At 35.7% G+C, this 23,124-nt stretch overlaps 1 protein-coding gene across 1 annotated transcript in view; it reads right to left on the reverse strand.

The window, feature by feature from the left end:
* The window catches only part of GABRG1 (gamma-aminobutyric acid type A receptor subunit gamma1), a gene marked incomplete at both ends in the record, with an annotated part of 84,621 nt that extends 62,931 nt beyond the window's left edge, over window positions 1-21,690 (reverse strand). Inside the window, one exon of the mRNA XM_080941726.1 lies at window positions 21,587-21,690. Coding sequence (XP_080797852.1) covers window positions 21,587-21,690 — 104 coding nt within the window. The remainder of the gene's footprint in view (window positions 1-21,586) is intronic.
* Window positions 21,691-23,124: the final 1,434 nt, after the last annotated feature.

The following is a 23,124-nucleotide window of genomic DNA, read 5'->3' on the forward strand; positions in this document are numbered from 1 at the left end:
TTTTAAACAAATGGCTTTGCAGCCATACAAGTTCTTTCTGTAAGACTTGCATAAAATAAAATAAAATAAAATAAAATAAAACAAAATAAAATAAAATAAAATAAAATAAAATAAAATAAAATTCAGTGAGGCTGAGAAAACAGCAGACAGTAACAGCTGCAGAACACACAGCTGTTCTTACAGAAGAAGGAGAGGATTTTTCACCATGGAGAGCCCTGCCTTGACTGCCTACATACATAAATGTTGTTGAGAGTAACTTGGAATAACATAGTAATTATTATATTCAAAATAATGTTCTAAAGGCAACTATTTCCTGAGAATTTTTTAAAGACAAAATCATTCATCTTTTTTTTTCTCATATAATGTATCTTGATTATTCTTTCCCGCTGTCTAATCCACCCAGTCCCTCCCAACCTCCCTTTTCAATCAGGGTACACACACTTTCTGTCTCATATTATAAAACAAATAAAATTTTGGTAGATAATAATTTATAATAAATATAATAAAATAATATGTAAGATAAAATAAAATCTAACACAACTGAATTGAACAAAACAAACATGCAGAAGGAAAATGGCCCAGAAGAAGGTAAAAACATATTAGAGACCCAGTCATTCTTCATTCAGAAATCTGATAAGAACACCAAACCAAAAGCCATAATATATGCAAAGATGACTTGATGCCATCCTGTGAATGCCCCTGCATAGTGCATATTGCAACAATCTCAGTTCGTTCATCACGTGTACTTCGGTTCCTCACATGGGGACTGAGAGGGCCTTGTTTTCTTGACATTTGCTATCCAGCTGGTTCTTCTACCCTTACCCCTTACCACTTTCCCTTCGGAAAGTTTCTCTGAATAATGAGGGGAAGGAGCTGATGCAGCCATCCATGTAAGGGCTGAGTGTTCCAAGGTCTCTTACTCTCTGAGCAAAGATGGCTTGTGGGCCTCCGTTACCATCTGCTGCAGGAGGACACTTTTTCTCTCATGGCTAAGCAAAACCATAAAATGGGTATAATAGAACATCATTAGGAGTCATTCTATTAATACCTATTTTTTCTTTCCTTTTAGAAGAATATTTGATTTTCTTGGAAGTCTCTAGGTTATCTAGTCTTGGATTTTGGTTCTTGGTTATGAAAAAATTTCAAATATGTTAATATCACCATAATTCATGTAAATAATAATATGGATTTGGTCAATAACATAACATTCGTTCAAGACATGTACACCTTTAGTCTTAGGAAAGTTCAAATAAGTGAAGTTGTATATAATTATTAAGATTTAAGAGATCCTAAAAATGATCAAATTTAAACAGGAAATGGGCCAGAATGATTATGTTTCTTCTCAAGGTTCTAAAGCAGTTTGCTGTCATGTGCCAACTGGCTAGCGTTTTCTTCCATTACATATACTTTATTTGGATGATACTTTTGCCCCTACCCCAAATCCTCCCTTCTCATGCTCCCTCATATACATAACAATAATATTTAAAGAATAAAAAGTCTAAATAAATAAATACATAAACACACACACACATGCACACACACACACACACACACACACACACACACACACTCATTTTCTCATGCAACATGATACCCATATTGTGTTCATCGGCTATTCTTAAGCATGATGAACCCCTTGTCCTAAATTGTGTTGCTATATTCATTGTAACACAATAATAGGAAACTCTCATAAATCTATAAAATAAATTGCGGTAATTTTCTCTTGGGGTGAGAATTTATACCAATTTCCTATTCTCTGTGCTATGATTTGGTCTGGTTTGACTGAACTTGTACATGTCTTGTGAATTCGCAAATTTTTGAATCTTTACTTAACAACTTTATTGTGTCTGGAAGATGCTGTTTTCTGGGGTCAATTGCTCTTGCCCCTAAGATTTTTCTTTCCATCTCCTCTTTCACACAGACCAAATGGAAGATACTTAGCTTATTTAGTATGCTTGAATGCACTTTTGTTTTGAGATGAGAATCATCATATAGTTCAAAACACTTTGACAAAGTTAAGGGAAGAAGGATACATGGTTCTTTTCTCTTATATTGGCAGAAAAGAGGCAAAAATTATATGATTACAAAACCATAAGGTGAACAAAAGAAAATTGCCTAGCACATTCTAAGCATTCATTAAACATGTAAATATTTTCCAAAAATAGTGTTAGAAATTGTCCTTGTTCCATTGTCAATTAAAAATATTAAAGCAAGCTTTTGTGCAAAAGACAATAAATGTGGAATAAAAAATTACAAAGAACATTCTATGACTGGGAAAAATTTCACATTTTAAAGGAAAGAAATTAGTATATTTTATATATGTTTATTTTTTATCTATTTGCTGCTCTTATTGAGTTTTATTTTGTTTTTACTTTTATTTAATCTTTTTTTTTGCAGTCCAGATTTTTTCTCCTTCCTTGTCTGACTGTTCAACATTCCATACATCACCCTCTCCAGTATCCAAGAGAGAGGATGTCCCCACACCCCCAGGTCCCACCTCACCAAACCTCCCCATTACCTATGGCCTTTAGTCTCTTGAGGGTTAAGTAAATCTTCCCTGATTGAACAACGCAGTATTCTGCTATATTTGTGTTGCAAGCCACATAACAGCTGGTGTTTATTGCCTGGTTGGAAATCCAGTGTCTGAAAGATCTTGAAGGTCCTGCTTAATTGAGACTGCTGATCCTCTTACGTGGTTACCCTCCTCCTAAGCTTCTTCTAGCTTTTCTGTAATTCAACCATAGAGGTCAGCAGCTTCTCTTCATTGGCTGGGTGCAAATGTCTACATCTGACTCAGCTGCTTGTTGGGTCTTTCAGAAGGCAGTCATAATAGGCCCCTTTTTGTGGGCAAACCATGGCCTCAGTAGTAATGTCAGGCCTTGAAGCCTTCCCTTGAGTTAGATACCAATTTGGGCTGGTCACTGGACCTTCCTTTTCTCAGGCTCTTCTCCATTTTTGTCCCTTGAGCTCTTTCAGACAGGAACAATTCTGGGTCAGAGATTTTTGACTGTGGGATAGCAACCCCAACCCTCATTTGTGGCCCTATCTTTCTATCGGAGGTGGGATCTACAAGTTCCCTCTTCCCCCTGTAAGGCATTTCATCTAAGGGTCCCCTTTTGAGTCTTGAGAGTCTCTCACCCCCCATTTCTCTGGTATACACTGGAAGGTCCTCCTACCTACCAAAGTTTCCTGTTTCCATTCTTTCTCCTGGCCTCAGAGCTTCAATAATAGTCCCCTCATCCAATGCCTTATCATTTCCCATCTTCACCCCCTGCCCCCTTTTCCACCTAGTTTTTCCCCTTTGTTACCCCCCTCCTGTAAATGTTTTGTTTGCCCTCCCACTTTGGATTGAGGTCCTCTTACTTAGGCCTTTGGCTTGTTAACTTTTTCAAGTTCTGTGGATTATATCCTTGGTATTCTGTACTTTTTGGTTACTATGTATATATTAGTGAGTACATACCACGCATGTTCTTTGGGGTCTGAGTTACCTCAGGATGCTATTTTCTCGTTCTCTACATTTGTCAGCAAAACTCAGGATGTCCTTGTTCTTAATAGCTGAGTAGTATTTCGTTGTATAAATATACAACATTTTTTGTATCCATTCTTCTATTGTGAGACAACTAGAGCATCTAGTGTGTTTCTAGTTTCTGGGTATCATGTATAAGGCTGCTATGAACATAGTAGAACAGGGTGTCTTTGTGGTATTGTGGGGCACCATTGGGTATATGCCCAAGAGTGATATTGCTGGTTCTTTAGGTAGATCTATTTCCAATTTTCTGAGGCATCTCCAAACTGAATTCCAGAGTGGTTGTACCAGTTTGCAATCTGACTAGCAATGGAGAAGTCTTCCTCTTTCTCTACATACTCACCAACATGTTCTGTCACCTGTGATTTTGATCTAAGCCATTCCATTGTAAGGTGGAATCTTAGGGTTGTTTTGATTTTTATTTCCCTGATAACTAAGGACTTTGGACATCTCTTAAGTACTTCTCAGCCATTTGAGATTCCTCTGTCATGAATTCTCTGTTTATTTCTATATACCATTTTTGGGGAGTTGGTTTTTTGGTGGTTAGTTTCCTATGTTCTTAATATATTTTGGATGTTATCCCTCTAGCACTTGTGGAGTTAGTGAAGATTTTTCCCAATCTATAGGTTGCCAATATGTCATATTTACTATGTTCTTTGATTTACAGAAGCTTTCCCATTTCCTGAGGTCTCATTTATCAATTCTTGAACTTGTTTTAGTAGATGTTCTCAAGCTGTTTACATAACCTCTGGCAGTGCTGTATAGATTTGATGTAGAAATGAGAAAAACAGAATGAATATATTTGAAATGGAGTAATGGTGGAGGATGGAGTAGTAATTGGAGAAAAAAGAAATGGAGAATTAACTTTATCAGATACATTGCATGTATAATTGCTACCTTTCTTTTGCTGCAAAAGACCCATGACCTAAAGAATTCGTGAAAGAATTAATTCTGCTTAGAGTTTCTGAAGGTTAAGAGTCTATCACTATAGAAAGCATTGAAGCAAATTTTAGAGATGAAAATAGAAACAGGATACAGAGAAAAGTAGGCAAAAATAGTGAACTAGAGATAGTGTGAGGCTTTGAAGCTCAGTGCCTGCCACGGTGACTAATACCTGACAACATAGACATACCTCATTTTTTTCTTGTCTTTTATTGAATTTTTTTCTTTATTTACATTTCAAATATTATACCCTTACTCTATTGCCCCTTCAGAAAACACCTCTCCAAGCCCCCATGCTTCTATGAGGGTGCTCTCACACATACCTATCCACACACATCTGCATCCATTCACTGGTATCCCCCTACACTGGGAAATCTAACCTTCACAGAATTAAGGGTGTCTCTCCCCAGTGATGTGCAGCAAGTTTTTTCTCTGCAACATATGCAGCTGGAACCATGGGTTGCATCATATGTATGCTTTGGTTGGTGGTTTAGTTCCTGGGAGCTCTAGCAGGGGTAGGTTAGTTAATAATGTTGCTCTTCCTATAGGGTTAGAAGCCTCTTCAACTCCCTGAGTCCTTTCTTTAATTCCTCCATTGGAGATCCCATACTTATTTATTAATTAATTAATTAATTAATTAATTTTTATTGGATTTTTTTAATCTTTTAGCATGCATCATTTATTTTTTCTTAAATACACAACACATGGATATTTTAGGAAAACAAGAAACTATAGACAAGCAAAGCTTTTGATGAATTCTTCTATTTCTTTAGGTGTTATAGGGTTATTTAGATGGTTTACTTGGTCTTGGTTTAACTTTGGGACCTGGTATCTGTCTAGGAATTCGTCCATTTCCTCCAGATTTTCCAATTTTGTGGAGTATAAGTTTTTGTAGTAGGATCTGATGATTTCTTGAATTTCCTCAGTTTCAGTTGTTATGTCCCCACTTTCCTTTCTGATTTTGTTAATTTGGATTCTCTCTCTTTGCCCTCTAGTTAGTCTGGCTAGGGGTTTATCAATCTTGTTGATTTTCACAAAGAACCAACTCTCAGATTCCATTCTTAATCTAACTGTACTTGTCAGGCTGACAGAGCCTCTCAGGAGACAGGTATAGCAGGTTCCTGTCAGCATGCACTTCTTGGCACCCACAAGAGTGTCTGGATTTAATGACTGTATATAGGATAGATCCCCAGGTGGGGCAGCCTCTGGATGACCTTTTCTTCACTATTTGCTCCACAGTTTGTCTCTGTATTTCCTCCTTTGATATGCAATCCCCATCACAATTTCAACTCAAGTTTTCTAAGAGTTAGAAAGAAGAATTTTCAAATTCCTTGGAATAACAAAAATCCAGGATAATGAAAACTATGTTCAACAATTTAAAAAGTCAGGGAAAATCACCATTCCTAAACTCAAGTTGTATTACAGAATATTTGTGATAAAATCTACATGGGAATGGTACAGAGGTAGGCAGGTACAACAATGAAATAGAATTGAAGACCCAGAAATGAAACCACATGTCTATGGTCAATTGATCTTTGACAAAGGAGCTAAAACCATCCAGTTTAAAAAAATACAGCATTTTCAACATATTTTACTGGTTAAACTGGATGTTAGCATGTAGAAGAGCAGAAATAAATAAATTTATCCTTATCTCCTTGTACAAAGCTCAAGTACAATTGGATCAAGGGTCTCCACATAAAACCAGATACACTGAAACTAATAGAAGAGAAAGTGGGGAAGATCCTGGAACACATGCGCACAGGGGAAAATTTCCTGAACAGAAAATCAATGGCTTATGCTCTAAGATCAACAATCAACAAATAAGACCTCTTAAAGCTGCAAAGCTTCTATAAGGCAAAAAAAATGCCACTAAGGAAAAGTAACAATGAACAGATTGGGAAAAGATCTTTACCAATATTTTATCTCATAGAGAGATTATAACCAATATATAAAAATAACTCAAGAAGTTACACTCCAGAGAATAAAATAACTCTATTAAAATTTGGTACAGATCTAAACAAAGAATTCTCAGCTGAGGAATATTGAGAGGACACAAAGTACCTAGAGAAATATTCAACTTCCTTAATCATTAGGGAAATGCAAATGAAAACAATGTTAAGATTATACCTCACACTAATCAGAATAGCTAACATCAAAAATTCAGGTGACAGCAGATGCTAGCAAGGGTGTGGAGAAAGAGGAACACTATTTTCCATTATTTGTGGGATTGCAAGCCTCTACAATCCTCTGGAAAAGTCTTAATGTTTCTCATTAAATTGCACATAGTGCTACTTTTGGACCCAGCTATCTTATTCCTGGGCATATACAAAAAATATGCTCCAACATGTTCCAAGTGTACATGAACCATCATGTTCATAGCAGCCTTATTTAGTACATCTAGAACCTGGAAATAACCCAGATATAGTTCAACAGGGGAATGGATACAGATGATGTGATGCATTTACACACTGGAATACTAGTCAGTTCTTAAAAATAATGACTTCAGGAAATTCTTAGGCAAACGGAAGAAACTGGAAAATATTATCTTGAATAAAGATAACCCAGACACAAGAAAACACACATGGTTTGCACTTATTGATAAGAGGATATTAGTCCAAAGGTTCAGAACACCCAAGATACAATTCATAGACCACATGAAGCTCCAGACAAAGAAAAGCCTAAATGTGAATGCTTCAGTCCTTAAAAGGAAAAACAAAATACTCACAGGAAAAAATATGGACATACCTCTTAAATCTCCTCAAACAGCAGCACCAAGTAGAAACAATATTCAAAAGCTGGACTCTATAGGGAAATCTCTTATTCAAACGACCACTGTATGCATGCAAAAATTCTCAAATAATGGTAATGTTAACAATAAATTCACAAGTTTTCCAAACTTAGACAACAAAAATACGTCAATGGGAGTAAATTAAATATTCAGAATCACATCCAATGATGTGGAAATTTGGTGAGTATGAAGAATGCCTAGTCAAAACAACCCTGGGATTCCACCTCACACAAACCAGAATGGCTAAGATCAAAAATTCAGATGACAGCAGATGCTGGTGAGGATGTAAAGAAAGAGGAACACTTCTCCTCTGTTGATGGGGTTGTAAACTGGTACAACCACTTTGGAAATCAGTTTGGCGATTCCTCAGAAAATTGGACATAATACTACCTGAAGACCCAGTTATTCCACTTCTGAGCATTTACTCCAGAGAAGCTCCAACATACAAAAAAGGCACATGCACCACAATGTTCATAGCAGCCCTATTTATAATAGCCAGAAGCTGGAAAAAACTCAGATGTCCTTCAGTAGAGGAATGGATACAAAAATTGTGGTATATTTACATAATAGAGTACTACTCAGCTATTAGAAACAATGACAATGAAATTCTTAAGGAAATGGATGCATCTAGAGAATATTATCCTGGGTGAGATAACCCAGACACAAAAGAACAGACATAATATGCAGTCACTGATAGTGGGATGCTAACCCCAGAAAGCTCTGAACACCCCAGAAACAACTCACAGGCTATATGAAGTTCAAGAAAAAACAAAGGCCAAAAAAAAAAGAAAGAAAGAAAGAAAGAAAGAAAGAAAAAAAGAAAGAAAGAAAAAAGAAAAATCATTATGCTTAATCTTTACACACCAAGAAAACCTTGACTATTTCCAGGTTACATCTTGTTTTACATGTACTTTGTGGTCCTTGTAACTAGTAAGATTTTAATGCATACTATCAAACCGTTAAAAAAATCAAGTACTGGCAAAAATGTATTCATATACATTTATGAAAAATGCTTAAAATCTGTACATTTATCTTTGTTTTTTTTAAAATAAAGTTGTTTAATTTGTTAAAAAATGTAAAGAAATGTTATTAACCCTTTATGTCAATAAATTGTTATTTTCTGGCTTCTTTATGAATATCAAGTTATAAAGATGTGATGAAGAGATTCCTCAATCAATCTTGTGTTTTAATAAAGTGTCTTGATGAATGTATCCTCTCAGTGTCTGATGACAAAACAGCTACATGCAATCACCTAAAGACTGTAATTTAGGCTAAGGAAGTGTATGTGGTTGTCTTTACGCAGGTAAAGCTATGCACAAAATAAAACAAGGCCTGCCATTTGACAAGAAGAGAGGGTAGATTGGAACATAGCTTTAGAAAGGGGGAAAGGAAGAGTCAAGATGGAGGAAGACAAGCATGGACCATATCTCTGTGGTTCTGTATAGCCATAAGTTTTTATAAATATTTTATAAAAGATGGATTTGTATATGGTGATTTGTCTTGTCTAGGTGGGCAAATTATGTCCTATCATTTGGCTCTGAGTTCATGATGTGGACATTTCATGGGGTGTAGAATTTACTGAGAAAATCTGAGATAAAACCGTTGCTAAATTACAAAAAAGAGGTAGAAGAAGAATGTCTAGTTTGTTTAGAAATAAAATAGTGAAATATCTAGCAAAATGTATTGGTACTTACCTCAGTTATGAGAAATAAAAATTAGATTGTAAACAGAAAATTGAAGATTCAGTTACTTTTGAAAACCAATAAACTTACAATTCTTAATGAACATATGTAAACAACAATAGGAAAGAGAGGAAAAATAAAAAAGATATACAAGAAAGTTCACTTTAGACATCACTAAAGACAAGAAAGAAATACACAGTACAACATGCATATAAGAATTCAAAGATTGTAAAAACCACTAAATATATGGAACAAGGTTAACATTCACTGATAATAATATAAAATACACTAAAATTTTTAAATACTTTTAAGCATTATACTGTCAAATTATTAAATAGTCCATCACCAGTAAAAAGATGGATAAATGGCATTTACAACACATAATAGTCTCTGAGACTTGCTCTGTTTAAATTTGTAAGTATTGATTAATTTATTGAAGTAAAAGTCATATATCTTATTAACATATGCAGACACAAACACAAAATTCATGTTTATAGAACTGAGACAGAATATATTGTGAAAAAAAAACTTTTTATAATTAATGGTCATTTTTAGTATAGAATAATAAAACAATAAAAAAGGAGAATTGCTAACTCTATTTATCTATAGATATGCCTTTTTTTCATAGAGTATGTTTTAATACCGTTGTTTACCTTATAAATTCTTATTATACTAAAATCACATTTGTATTTTGATCAAAACCAGACCTACCACCTGACTATACCAACCTCCTGTAGTGCTCACCCCAACTCCTTCCCAGATCATGCCCTCTTTTCATATCTTGCTTTTATTTTTAATAAGCGGCTAGGTCCTATGAGGTCTACCCATTCACATATTAGTTCCATTCCATCAATGGCAGGAATAACCTACCAGCAGAAAGGTCCCTAAAGGGACAGCGAGTGATTCTCCCTGACTTCCCAGTTTCACCTCTCCATGGCTCTTTCCATAGGAGTAAAGTCTTCTCCAGTCATTGTTTTCCAAAAGGATTTAAAACAGTTCTTAAGCTTTTGCAACATAGTTTATTAAGTCAGATTAGAGCTGCAAGATTGAAAACTTTTACACTAAGGAGAAAGAGAAAGAAGTAGAACAGAGTAGATTTTTGAAAAAAATTATAACTTGACACATATATTTAGAAGCACAAAAATGATAAAAATATTTTCTTAATATTTTATATTCATTTCAAAATATTTATTTTATTGATATATACTATGGTAAAACAGTAGCGAATATTAATAGTAAGGCATGCAAGTTGCCAGCATTTTGATTTTTGTCTGTTTTATTATTTTCTGGGTTAACTTGGTACTTAAAATCAGAGATTTTTTTGGAGTCTGTGTGTATGTGGGGTGGGATATACAAACAAGCACAGGTGCCTCTGGAAAACAGAACAAGATGGTGGAGACCCTGAAGACGGAGGTACAGAAAAGTTCCAGTCACCCAGTGCAAATTCCTAGAATCAAACTTTGGTCTCCTGAAATCACACTACCCTAAATGTTGGATCAGCTCTTCAGACCCTTAAGCTGACTTAAAAAAAGAAAATTAAGAACCAAGGATCTTTTGAAAAGTCTTAAGGGATGTAGTGAATATCCAAATATTATAAATGTCCTTTGTAACCACTTCCATAGGAGATTTTTGTATCTCTTTTTTTAAATTAGATACTCTGTATTTACATTTGAAATGTTATCCTTTTACCCTACTCCTCTCCCATCCTCCTTCCCCCTCCATTTGCCTTCACAAAGGTACACTCCCTTCTTATCACCCATTCCACCCCATTGCCTTGGAGATTTTTTTTTTTTTATTTGTTTGAGGAAGAGAAAGCAAGCACAATCTTCAATCCAGTTGTTTCAAGTGGTCAGTCACTGTGTATAAATTATATTAAAAGGCACATCAAAGTCTCCATTACAATTGACATCCATAGAGTCTGACAAGACATAAATTAGGCTTCTATATGACACAATCCTTCCAGACACATTTTCTAAAGTCTGATGCCTTTATACATCACATTCATGCTTTAAAGCTGCAAGAGTTTTTCAAAGTCAAGTCATCATGTTGATTCTTATTCAATTATAGAATACTTTTAAAATCTTTAAATGAAAAGGATTTAGATTTATTTCAACCAAAGAGAAGACCATGCCAGTTTCTTGTCCTGATATCTAATAGAGTATAAGATTTATTGATATAATATTCTTTGAAACCCTTCCTCCAGAAGGCTAGGGATACAATTGAGTGTAACAGAAAGAAGCAATCATTTTTTTTCTTATATATGCTAATTGTGACAATCTGTGCTGTTAAAATGGGATAGCTACTAAGTAAATCCTGGAAATATACATTTGTTCATAAATCACCTGCACAAATAACAAAATACCTTATAAATTGGAGTTGTTTCAATGAGATCAAATTTAATGTATTCATCATGACTTGTTTAGGAAAAAATATATGCTTTATTGAAAACACTGAATTACATATATTAGATGAATGTTCTGTAAATTACATGCATTTCCTATGACAGCAGAGAAAATGCATTTAAGAAATTCTCATATAGCACAACCTCAAGTGATCCTCTCAAAAGTATACACAATTATTATTTAATGGCCAGAATCATTAATGCTATCACTTCTGAATCTATTTCAGAAACTTGACCACACCAAGAATAAAATGTTAATATTAAACCCAACATGTATTGAGCATTGATTTTCTAATGTACCCATGCAGCTGCAAGTTATCTAGAATCTCTAAGTGTGTTTCCATACCCCTGTGGTTTGGTAGTCACTTAACATTGCTACTCGGCTGTCAAAACAGAAAGAGATATGACCATTAACAGACTGGGTTGTTTCTAGGAGAAAATGATGTCTATAATTCAGAACTTGACTGTTAGAGAAAATTATGAAAGCTTTACAAAAATGTTATTTCTATTATAATATTACATGAGATGATCAGAGCAGTGAAGTTTCTAAAAAACTACCAAAAATTCCTAATAGCAACTCATACACACACATGACTGTGGCATATTTCTCAAGCTCTCAGGACCAATTGCTGTCTAACATAGTCCAGAGCATATGATCTTTACTTGGATTTGCATTGATAGCAGGGCATTAACCATTAGCACTTAGCACATGTGGAACAATTTACAGGGTTTTATTGTATGTATTCATTTCTGTTAACAAACTCAACACAATGAGCAACAGGACTTGACCTCAATTGTAAGAAGAACTCATATATCTGCCCTGTGTCTTAACAATGTTTGTCTGTTTGTTTGTTTGTTTGTTTGTTTTTCTTAAAAACATAAGGGGCCAAAGGTTTTTTTTTTTTTTTTTTTTTTTTTTTTTTTTTGCTTACCTCTTTAGCAACAAGTTCCAGGACACTAGTTAATACATAGTGAGCAATGAGTAAATAGTTGTTAGATGAATAATGGGCATGAAATACTCATTGAATGAATTAATAGCTAAGGCTATTTGTTAAAGCATTAGAATTCAATTGGCCAAACTATTTTAGTATGGAGAAAATTAGATACTGCTTAAAAATAGATAAAAACCATAAATCTCATCAACCTCCCACTGAGTACAAGAACACTCTAACAAGCTTCTGCTTGAATGGGTCTGGTGATAAGGCATCTATTATCTTTTTGTAGAGAAGCTGTGGCTTCCTGTGACTTTCATTACTTTCTTCTAGTGTGTGATACACCTATACATAGTCAGTCTCACAGTCATTTTCTACAGAACCCTGAAACAATAAGTAACTGCTCCTTAAAACAAATTATATCTAAACTGAAAGTTCTTGCTTTAATTCTTGTCATTTTTAATGATCCAGGACTCCAGTTTGCCTTTTCTCCATAACATAATGAATATAGCATAATTCAATAACCTATGACAGAGGTATACACTAGATTTTCTACTTACTGTGTTTGCATCAATGAATTCACAAATACACTTCCATGGTTTTTCCCTTTCTTCTGTCTACCCCCCTCATTATATATATTTTCCTTGTTTCGTTCCTCTCCAGTCTCCATCCTTCAAGAACTATATTCATTGATTTGGCTTACAATGCATTTGTTATATAAAATGGTATTAAAAATGCAGGTTCTGGTCAGTGAACATGTGAATTTTTATGATTTATCTCTTCTATGATTCTAAAAGTATCTATGCCTTTTCATTTCTATTTGTAAAATTACTCAAAGAGCAGTAGCCAGAATATAATCTCCTTTCATGTTTCATATACATGCTAGTTATAGATATACAAAGCTCATAAACACTATAACTACATGTATTTTCAATAGAACCCATGTAGTGTTGCTCTTAATTTTAAGTGGCTGAGCAATGAGATTAGATAAACTCACAGGTAGCTTATTTTTGGAGAAAAGCCATTTTTGCATTATCTGATATATATATATAAAATGTTGCTCATTATGGGGTCATAATACATACCCTAGAAACCAAATACTAGCTAACAAACAAATAACAGGCATAACAAACTGCCTGTTGAGCACAGTTGATCAGATGACTTCAATAGACTATCAAAATGATATACTCTATTACCACTGCATTTGGCTGCTTCACAAAATTCAAAGATAAAACTCTATTGCTGAAGACTCCACAAACTCCAGATAAAGAACCTGAAGCAATCAAGCTGGAAGTGCTCTAACAACCTCCTCTTTGAGGATTAGCTCCTACGGTATCAGAAAATGCTGAGTTATCTCCCAGAGAAGACAGTCAGTTGGTAGTTTTACCCATCACAAAAGCGAATAAATCATCACAGTTGCCAACCCAATGAGATACCATCACTGGTACAGTAATACTATATTTAATTGAAGGATAACAAAAAGCTTTGTTATCATTCTTAAGGATTGCTCAGTGGAAGGAAAGTAATGACTGAGTCTACAAACTAACCAACTACTCATGATTTGAGACATCAGGCACATCTTACTACCTTTTCCCTAAACCAATAAAATTGTTAACTTTATTCTCAATAACTATTCTTATATTTACAGATAAAAGTATCTCTAACCTCTCAACAAGTAAGCTTTTATGCTACAAATAGAAAGGATTTCTGAGATCCACAATTGGTCAAAATGCCCACTCCATTGAGTATCTATACTCAATTGAGACATTTTCTTTCTTTCTTTATTCTTTATGTAGCAAAAATGGCTACACCAAAACTTTATTATTGTCTTTATCCTTTTATAGCTTTTAGACAAAAAGTTCTCTATGTAATTGTTACCTCTTAGGCAAAGTGTTACATAAAAGGGGAGTTACAGAAGTACAATCTTGAACAATAGTTTCATATAACCTCACTTTATCCCAGTGCACACCTGTGACTTCATCCTTGGACCTGATCTAGCATGAATGGTTTTCCTTGATCACAAATTTGTCCCAAGCCTATACCTCCTCTTATTATAATTTATGAAAGCTAATTGTATTCTACATTATCCAGCCTTTACTTACTATTCTATGAGGAGGAGGCACATTGTATTCTTGACTCTAATTTTTATTGTATCTTTCAGCAAAACAACTACAACTATTTCTTTAAACTTTTTTCTTATGTAAAAATTATTTTAATGTCTGAAAAAACAGTACTGACAAAAATGTATAATTTTAAGCAAAAAATGTTTAAAATCTTTACATTTATCTTTGTTTTGTAAAATAAAGTCATTTAAAAAAAACAATAAAAAAATTATCGGAATTATCTCCTTCACATAAGAGAAGGAGGATGTAAAATGGGGAGACAACTTTTGTGTGTGGGGGGGGGTACTGGGAACAGGGAAAGAGCTAATATTGGGTTATACATTGAATAAATAATTTTTTAAGAAATTGAAAAGTTGAGTTCAATTTATTATGGCGTCACATAGATACACAACTACTGCAAATGTTTTGCTTACAGAGAGCCTATATTTAAGAGAGAATAAATAAATTTAATGAAAAATTAAAATAGAAAGCATACACTCTAATTTCACATAAATAGAAAGGTAGCTTTGATTTCTAAAAAAATGATTTGATTCCAATTCGGAATCCCATGAGGCTAATGTAATGACAGAAAAAGACATATAAAAAGCAAGATGCAATCTTGGGCTGATGTCTCTGATGACCTTGTATATCAGAGCTTACCCATCACAGGTAATGCAAAATGGTTGTCCATCTCCAGAAAATGCACTTGCAAGCCTGAGCCTTTCCTAGATGGTTTCTGACAATTCTTCACAATTTCATTATGTACAGGATAATTTTGGAGGCTATAGGAATAAAACCAGATTCTAAATAATGTCTGCAGTTCAGTGTGTCCCTGTAGCATAATTATGATCAACAAAACTTTGTAAGTAGGTTTCCACTGGGTAGATGTGATTCTGGAAAGCCTTCTCTCTTATAATAATGAAGGTCAGAGCTGACTACTGTTGTCTTGTTCTTATTGTTCTAATTTTTGTTACAATGTTTGGAAATGTAATATTCATTATAAACTAATAATTGCTAAGAACAAAGACCCAGAGACCAAAGAACCTGAAAGCAGGAAAATGATTCAGAGCAGCAGAGCCAGGAACAATCATTCCCAGATTTATCTTTTGAGAAAAATAAATAAATGCATTCTAGCTTGAGTTGCTATATGGTCTCTGTTGTCAAACACATTACGAATTGAGACTGTGGATAAATATACCTATATGTGCTGACTATTATTTCTACTTCCTGTTTTTAATTAGATATTTATTAATTTTTATTTTAAAAAATATTGGTTATTCTCTGTATTTACATTTTATATGTTATACCCTATCCTGCTCTTCCATTCCTCTTCCCCCTAAACTTGCTTTTATGAAGGTGTTCCCTCTCTCAATCACCCTCTCCACTTCAGTGCCTTGGCTGTGCTTCTGTAAGGCCAAGGACACTGTCAAAAGGGCAAAACGGCAACCAAAAGATTGGAAAAAGATCTGCACCAATCCTAAATCTCACAGAGGGCTAGTATCCAATATATACAAAGAACTCAAGAAGTTAGATTCTAGATATCAAATAATCCTATTAAAAATGGGGTACAGAGCTAAACAAAGAATTCTCAGTGGAGGAATATCAAATGGCTGAGAAGGCCCTAAAGAAATGCTCAACATCCCTAGTTATCAGAGAAATGCAAATCAAATCTGTGGGAAGTCACTGTATCCGCCATTACAAGATGGCACCCAGCCGGAAGGGAGGGTGGCCAGTTTTGAGATAAACAACCTGAGTGTGCATGCAAGCCTGCCTGTTTTTGCTGAATCATGGTGACTCTGAGTATGCTAATTAGGGCGCACAGAATGCACCAATCAGGTGGCGGCACAGTCCTCCAAAGCATATATAAGGAGGGCTGGTTTCTGGGCTCGGGTCTTTCGCTACTGCAATCAAGCCCGCAATAAACGCCTGTAGAAGGATCCTGTTGTGGCAAGTCTTCCTTGTTGGTGAAATAGGCGATCGCTACAAAATCAACCCTGAGATTCCACCTCACACCTATCAGAATGGCTAAGATAAAAAATTCAGATGACAGCACATGTTGGTGAGGATGTGGAAAAAGAGAAACACTCCTCGACTGTTGGTGGGATTACAAGCTGGTATAACCACTCTGGAAATGAGTTTGGAAGTTCCTCAGAAAAGTGAACATATTGCTACCTGAGGACCCAGCTATACAACTCCTGGGCATATACCCAAAATTTGCTGCAACATCTAACAATGACACATGCTCAACAATGATCATAGAAGCCTTATTTATAATAGCCAGAAACTGGAAGTAACCCAGATGTCAACAGAGGAATGGATACAGAAATTGTGGTATATTTACACAGTGGAGTACTACTCAGCTATTAAAAACAAGTTCCTGAAATTCCTAGGCAAATGGAAGAAACTTAAAGATATTTACATTTCAAATGTTATCCCACTTCTCAGTTTCCCCTCTGCAAATCCCCAGCCCATCCCCACTTATCCTCCTTCTATGAGGGTGCTCCTATACCTACCACCCACCTACTCCTGCCTCACTGCCCTAGAACTCCTTTACACTGGAACAAGCATTCACAAGACAACGGCTTCACCTTCCACTGATGCCAGATAAGGCCCTTTCATCTCCTTCAGTCCTTTCCCTAACTCGATCATTGAGGTTCCTGTGATCATTCAGGTGATTGGCTTTCAGCATCTGCCTCTGTATTGGTGAGGACATGGCAGAGCCTCTCAGGAGACAGCTATATCAGGCTCCTGTCAGCAAGCACTTCTTGACATCAACCATAGTGTCTGGGTTTGGTGTCAGCATATGGGATAGATCTCCAGATGGAGCAGTCTCTAGATGGCCTTTCCTTCAGTCTCTGCTCCACTCTTTGTCCTTATATTTATTTTAGACAGGAGCAATTCAGGTTTAAAATTTTGGAGATGTTTGGGGTGGTCTTATCCCTCAGCCTGGGCCATGCCTAACCTCTTGATATGGTCTCAAAAGGTTCTCCCTCTCCTTTGTGTGATATTTCAGCTAATGTCATCCTTATGGAGTCCTGGAAGGCTCTTCTTCCTATCCTGATATCTGTGACTTTCTAGTTGCTACCCCCACTTTTTCATCCCCCATTGCTAAACACATCTGTTCAATTTCCTGACCCTCTCTCTATACATCTCCTCTATCTCCTCCATGAAATTTCTATTGTGAAATCTAAGGAAAAACTTAATAAGAGGAGGTGAAAAGGTTGTGAAGGCCAATTTATCAGGACACTATCAGATAGACTAGTGGCTCTCAACCTTCCTAATGCTGCGGCCCTTCAATAGAATTTCTTATGTTGTGATGGCCCCCAACCATATAATCTATCTTATTGCCAGGTCATAACTGTAATTTTCCCACTGTTAGGCATCATAATCTAAATTTTTCATGTATAGGATATCTGATATGCAAAATCAGAGGAGTGCTGACCCACAGATTGAGAACCACTGTGACAGAGAGCTTTTCTTTGATAGGCCATGGAAGCTAACCACATTAAATCTCTACAATCGAGTTGATTAAACAAAACTTAAATAACAAAATGCCATTTGACATCCCAGCATGAGAGAAGGAAATTCCACAGAAACTCACCCTTAGGTGAAGATCTATAAGCAAGATTTCTTTGAACTTTTGACATTCCATTCCCTTATTTGGGCTATATACTTTTCTTTGATACACCACTTATAGAACTTAGCAGAGAGATCAGATTCATTTGTGCTTACATCATTTGCTCAATAAAATCTACCATTATTCACTTCATTTGTAATCATTGATACTCAACAAATATGTTTTAAGAAATAAATAATCATCTCATTAAAATCTAAAATATAACTTAATATTTAATTATACTGCATTTAAAAACACTTTTAAAGTTAAATGATGTTAGAATTATGATAAGTCTACAGACTATCTGAGACTATGTCCTTCTTAAACTATTATTTGCTGGAATTTTCCTAAATATTCTAATGTTTTAGAGTTAATTTTGGAAAATGAGTTTTCTATGCCCCAGTGGTTCCTGGGAAATCATTCAGAAAGAAATGAGAGCTGAAAGAGAAATTGAAATTTGATAAGGAAGATGAGGATTCCCTCTTGATACTTTCTGTTTAGGAATACTCTACAGAAGTCTTTCATTTAAGGTATTCCCACACATTCCCTCCCTGCTAGGAACTCACTTGCCAAATGTGACCTTCATTTTCCCAGGACCTCAACAGAACTTGTTCTGTTTCCTTTCCTACCTTGACTCACTCCTATTTCTTGGGACCCTACGTTCATTCTTATTCGACTAAACAAGTATAACCCCTTGTACATAAATATAAAATGTCTATGAACTCTGATTGCACTAAAAAGCATTTCCTTTATTGGTTAGCACAAAGTGTTTCAACTGGACAGAAATTGTGTGTTTAGACAATCTAAAAGATATTCTATCAAGAACTTTCATCAACTATAATCTCATTTCAAAATCAATTTGTCTCTGATGTCCTTTCAGTATGTTCAAGTATGGGACATTTACATGGTTACCATTGGCATTGTACTAAAAATATAAGCCTAAAAGCTAGAAAATGTTTTTAAAAGTATTTAATTAACTAACACACTCATAAATTTATTTCTGTAATGACCTAAAATAATATATTTTAAAAGTAGATGCATTTGAATATTTTCATGTGACAAACTGAGTGCTACAGTGGATTTTTTTAACCCACTGGAAATGTTTAAATATATTATATTTCTTCAGGTTTCCCAAAATGTAACTTCTCAGACAATGGTTACAATGGCCTTTTTTTTTTTTTTTTTCTGGAACAGCTGAAATTAAGAGACTTTTTGCAACTATATGTAAACATGATTAACACATACACACACACACACACACACACACACACATACACACATACACACACAAACAATAGTGAAATCAAGCTGGTGAAGCATACACCAAGTTTTCAAGATACAACAGACCCTCCTGAGAATGAAGCCTAGGATCTATGACCAGACCTTTTAGATACCAGAGGATCAGTTTTCATAGTTCAGCAATATGAAAAGTCAATATACTGTCTCCCCTTGCTCCTTATGGAAAGTAATATGGAAACAAGACCTCTCCATTGATTTGCTATAAAAGTAATATAACCTAAGTTAGTAAAGCTCTAATTAGAGACATTGAATGTGTGTTTTAGAAACAATTATGACATTGAAATTCTTACAGACAGAACATTTAATATGTCATGAAGAGAAACCTTAAATTAATGGGGAAGAGTAATATCTATGATTACGCAGAGTTTATAAGTATTGATGACAATTTTCTACAAATGCGCATTAGAAAATTATAAAATTCATCACAAGTTTGGCTGCTTTATTAAATAAAGCCCTAAGTGTTCATAATTTAGACACTCAGACCATAGGAATAGTGGCAATATTTATATTTGTTTCAATGTGTATTTGTTCATCTGACAAAAGTAATCCAATTTGTCTATATAAATTATTGTTAATGAATTAGTTGTAAATTTAAACCTTGTAACTTATTTTCACTCTTTCGTGCATACAATAAAAATGGGGGTGGTAGTCACATTAGAATGTTTCTCTTCAGTAGCACTCAGACTCAAAAACAGACCCTTAAATCACTGCATATTTCATTTCAAATCTCAGATGTGCCGACTGTGAATAGTTAAAGCAGGAAGACATATATTGCATTGCTATTCTAAATATTGTAGACGAAACTACTGTATCGAATGAGTTTAAAGGGCTGTGGCAGGTAAAAGCATGCATCCTGTGAGGTCCCTGTCCACTGCACTACAGAGCCCTTTACCCCAAGCAGCTTGATGAGAATTTGAGAGCCAGCTACAATGAACGGGATGTGAATCTACTCGGAACAAAACATCTATTCGGATAGACAATATGCTCTTTGTGAGACAGAATCCCTACATGACTGAAATAGAAATGTGAAGTGATAAAGATAAAAAGCGTGTGCAGGTCATTACTCCAGAAAACCCCTGAGCCAATCTGAGTTTTCCTTGGCAGTGGTATGAAAGTACCAGTTCTCCTTAAATACCTTCCATTAAACCTGATATATTCAAAGACTTAAGCCATTACAGCATAGACTATAGGATGAATCATTCATTACATTGTCTGTACATAGAGAACATTTAAAAGTCTAAGGCAAAGGAACAAATAGAACTGTAATACTCAAATAAAACTTAAACATACTAAGTATCAAATTCTGAATCCAGAAAGGCCAATATTGCTTACGTTTCTGTATATAAGGATATACAGATGGTCTATTTATTGACAATGACAACAAAAAATCCATATATAAAAATTATCTTCATTGTGCTTTACTGGAGTTCTAAGCAGCAATAAAGCATAGAATATCATCACATGAATGCAAATGTATTTAAAGCAACTGAAACCATGCATGAATGGTATATAAAAACTTTTAACGTATCTATGCCTTAACCAAACATGACAACATCTTTTATACTCTGCCTCCTCCACAGCCCAAATATGAGATTTTCTTTCACTCCCAGGATGAATTTAAAGTTTTTGAAAGGCTTTACAGCCCAGTCTTGTCACACTGAAAGTTTACGTATGGTAGTGCTCCACAGAAATACAGCAAGACATTCATACTGTCCTGCAAGACTTTCAAAGTTGTTTCTAATAAAATACAGAGTTATTTCTCGTATTTACGAATATATAATTTTATAGCCAATAGGAACATAGTCAAACTTAGCTTACAAAAGAACAGTCTAATCAAGAATGTTACCCAAAAATAATTGAGAAAAAAAACAAAATAGTTGCTTATACACAAACAGCATAAACATCATGCTATCTAACACAAAGTTTCTGAAAAACTTTGTCTTTAAAATGCAGAATCATCCAGAAAGTTAACCAACAGCATTCAACCCCAAATATATTGGCAAAGTCATTTCTATTCCTAATTTTCTTTGTGGAAATGGAGCCTACATTAATTTATAACCCTCTAGAACTAAAAAAAAAAAAAAAAAAAAAAAAAAAAAAAAGAACAGTCTTTCTTCAGAAGTAGGCCAAGTTCATGTTCTCTCCAAGTAAGTAGAATAAAATAAAAATAAATATATATATATATACAGTGATGGCAAACATTGCTCGTATTCTGGGAAAATGCAAATTACTTGGAATGATATTGGTAAAGAAAAGAGAATATTATGGAGACAGTTTCAAGTCCTTGAATGTACTCACCAGTTTCCCAGATGCAGGGTTAGTAACAAGAATATCAACCTCACTCCTCTAGTTTGACTCCACAGGAGGGAAGGAGAGAAGAGGAAGGCTTTCCCAGAACCCATCAGGTCGCTCTCCTGGTCCTTGTTCCACTAGCTCAGTCCCCAAGCACACAGGCACAGAGTTTCCCTCACACCTCAGCAGCAGCACAGTGAGTACAGCAGTGTGGATAGGCAGTACACCTCCGAAGCAGGTAGGATGCGACTCCCAGCAGAACTGAGCTAAGGAGCCAATCAGACAGGATAGATGAGGCATAAATTATCTCAAAAAGAATTGGACCAATAAGCGTTCCAGAAAGGCGGGGTTTCCCATACTAGAAATCAAGCCCAGTGGGGAAAAGGGCTCTTTTTTTTTTTTTTTTTTTTTTTGTAAAAGAAAAATAAACCTCTTCTCAGTCCCTGCCCCTGAGAAACATTGGTGTGGCCTTGAGAGACGTGTTCCCAAGGGAAACGCTGCTTCTCTCGCTGCCTTGCGGTTTTATGACGGGACCACTACCTCTTCCTTCTCCTTCGCTAGGAATCTCTTGTTTATTTGTTTATGTTTATTTTATTCCTAATTTGTTTTCAATAGAGAGCTCCGGGAAGTGTCTCTATGTGGACAGAGCCTTACTCTGAGCTGGCGAGAATGCTGTTATTATTATTTTTTGATTAATTATTGTTACTTAATTTTGATACCGGGCAGTGTCTTGTTCCTCTTTGCAGACATCGGTCGGACCTGACTCGATGCTCTGCACAAATGAGCTCTCTGGAGCTGGGGAATGTAAAACTCGGAGAATGAATGGGCAGGCTGGACTCATTCCCATTAAGCACGTTTCCATCCCCACCCCCTCCTACAGCCTGCGTTCTAGTGTGCCGGTTTGCAATGTACATCTCTCATCAGTCCCTGGAAAATGACAGTAATGAAGAATACCAGGCAAGCACTCTCTTATTTTACAAACACAAAACTCACAACACTGATTGTACTGGCTCCTTCAGTCAAAGACGTTGGAACATTCCACATGGAAGACCCTGTTGCGTTACCCCTGCCCAAGCGCATTTCATTTGCATTTGTGGAGCTCCTGTGTTCCCTTCCCAACTTCAGAGGCTCTGCTTTGAGTTCTCAACAGAGAGCCTGGGGTTGCCATGGCAACCAGAAAGCCTCTGGCAGCTGGAACAACTGTACTGCAAAGACCCATGGCTGTGGAGAAACAGGCTCAGTGCCCAGCCATCTTCTGCCTTTTACGCCTTGCTAAATCCGTGCTTCCTAGGGCTGTCGCCCAAGGATGGGGTCCTAGGCTGCATCATTAATCACTCCACACCACCTGGAATTGCCCAACTTCAGAAATGAAGTGAAATGTACCATGTACTCACGTGAGAAGCAAACTGTTCGAAGCTAAAGTAATAGTGCTTGGGCATGCCAGGCGTAAGGACACTGTTGCTACAGTAGCCGCTGAAATCCATTAAAGGAACCAGATGAGCATGGCAGGCAAGAGACTGACTTTCTCTCTTTGTCTCTCTGCC

Source organism: Micromys minutus (assembly GCF_963924665.1).
Source record: "Micromys minutus genome assembly, chromosome: 1".
Taxonomy (NCBI): Eukaryota; Metazoa; Chordata; class Mammalia; order Rodentia; family Muridae; genus Micromys; species Micromys minutus.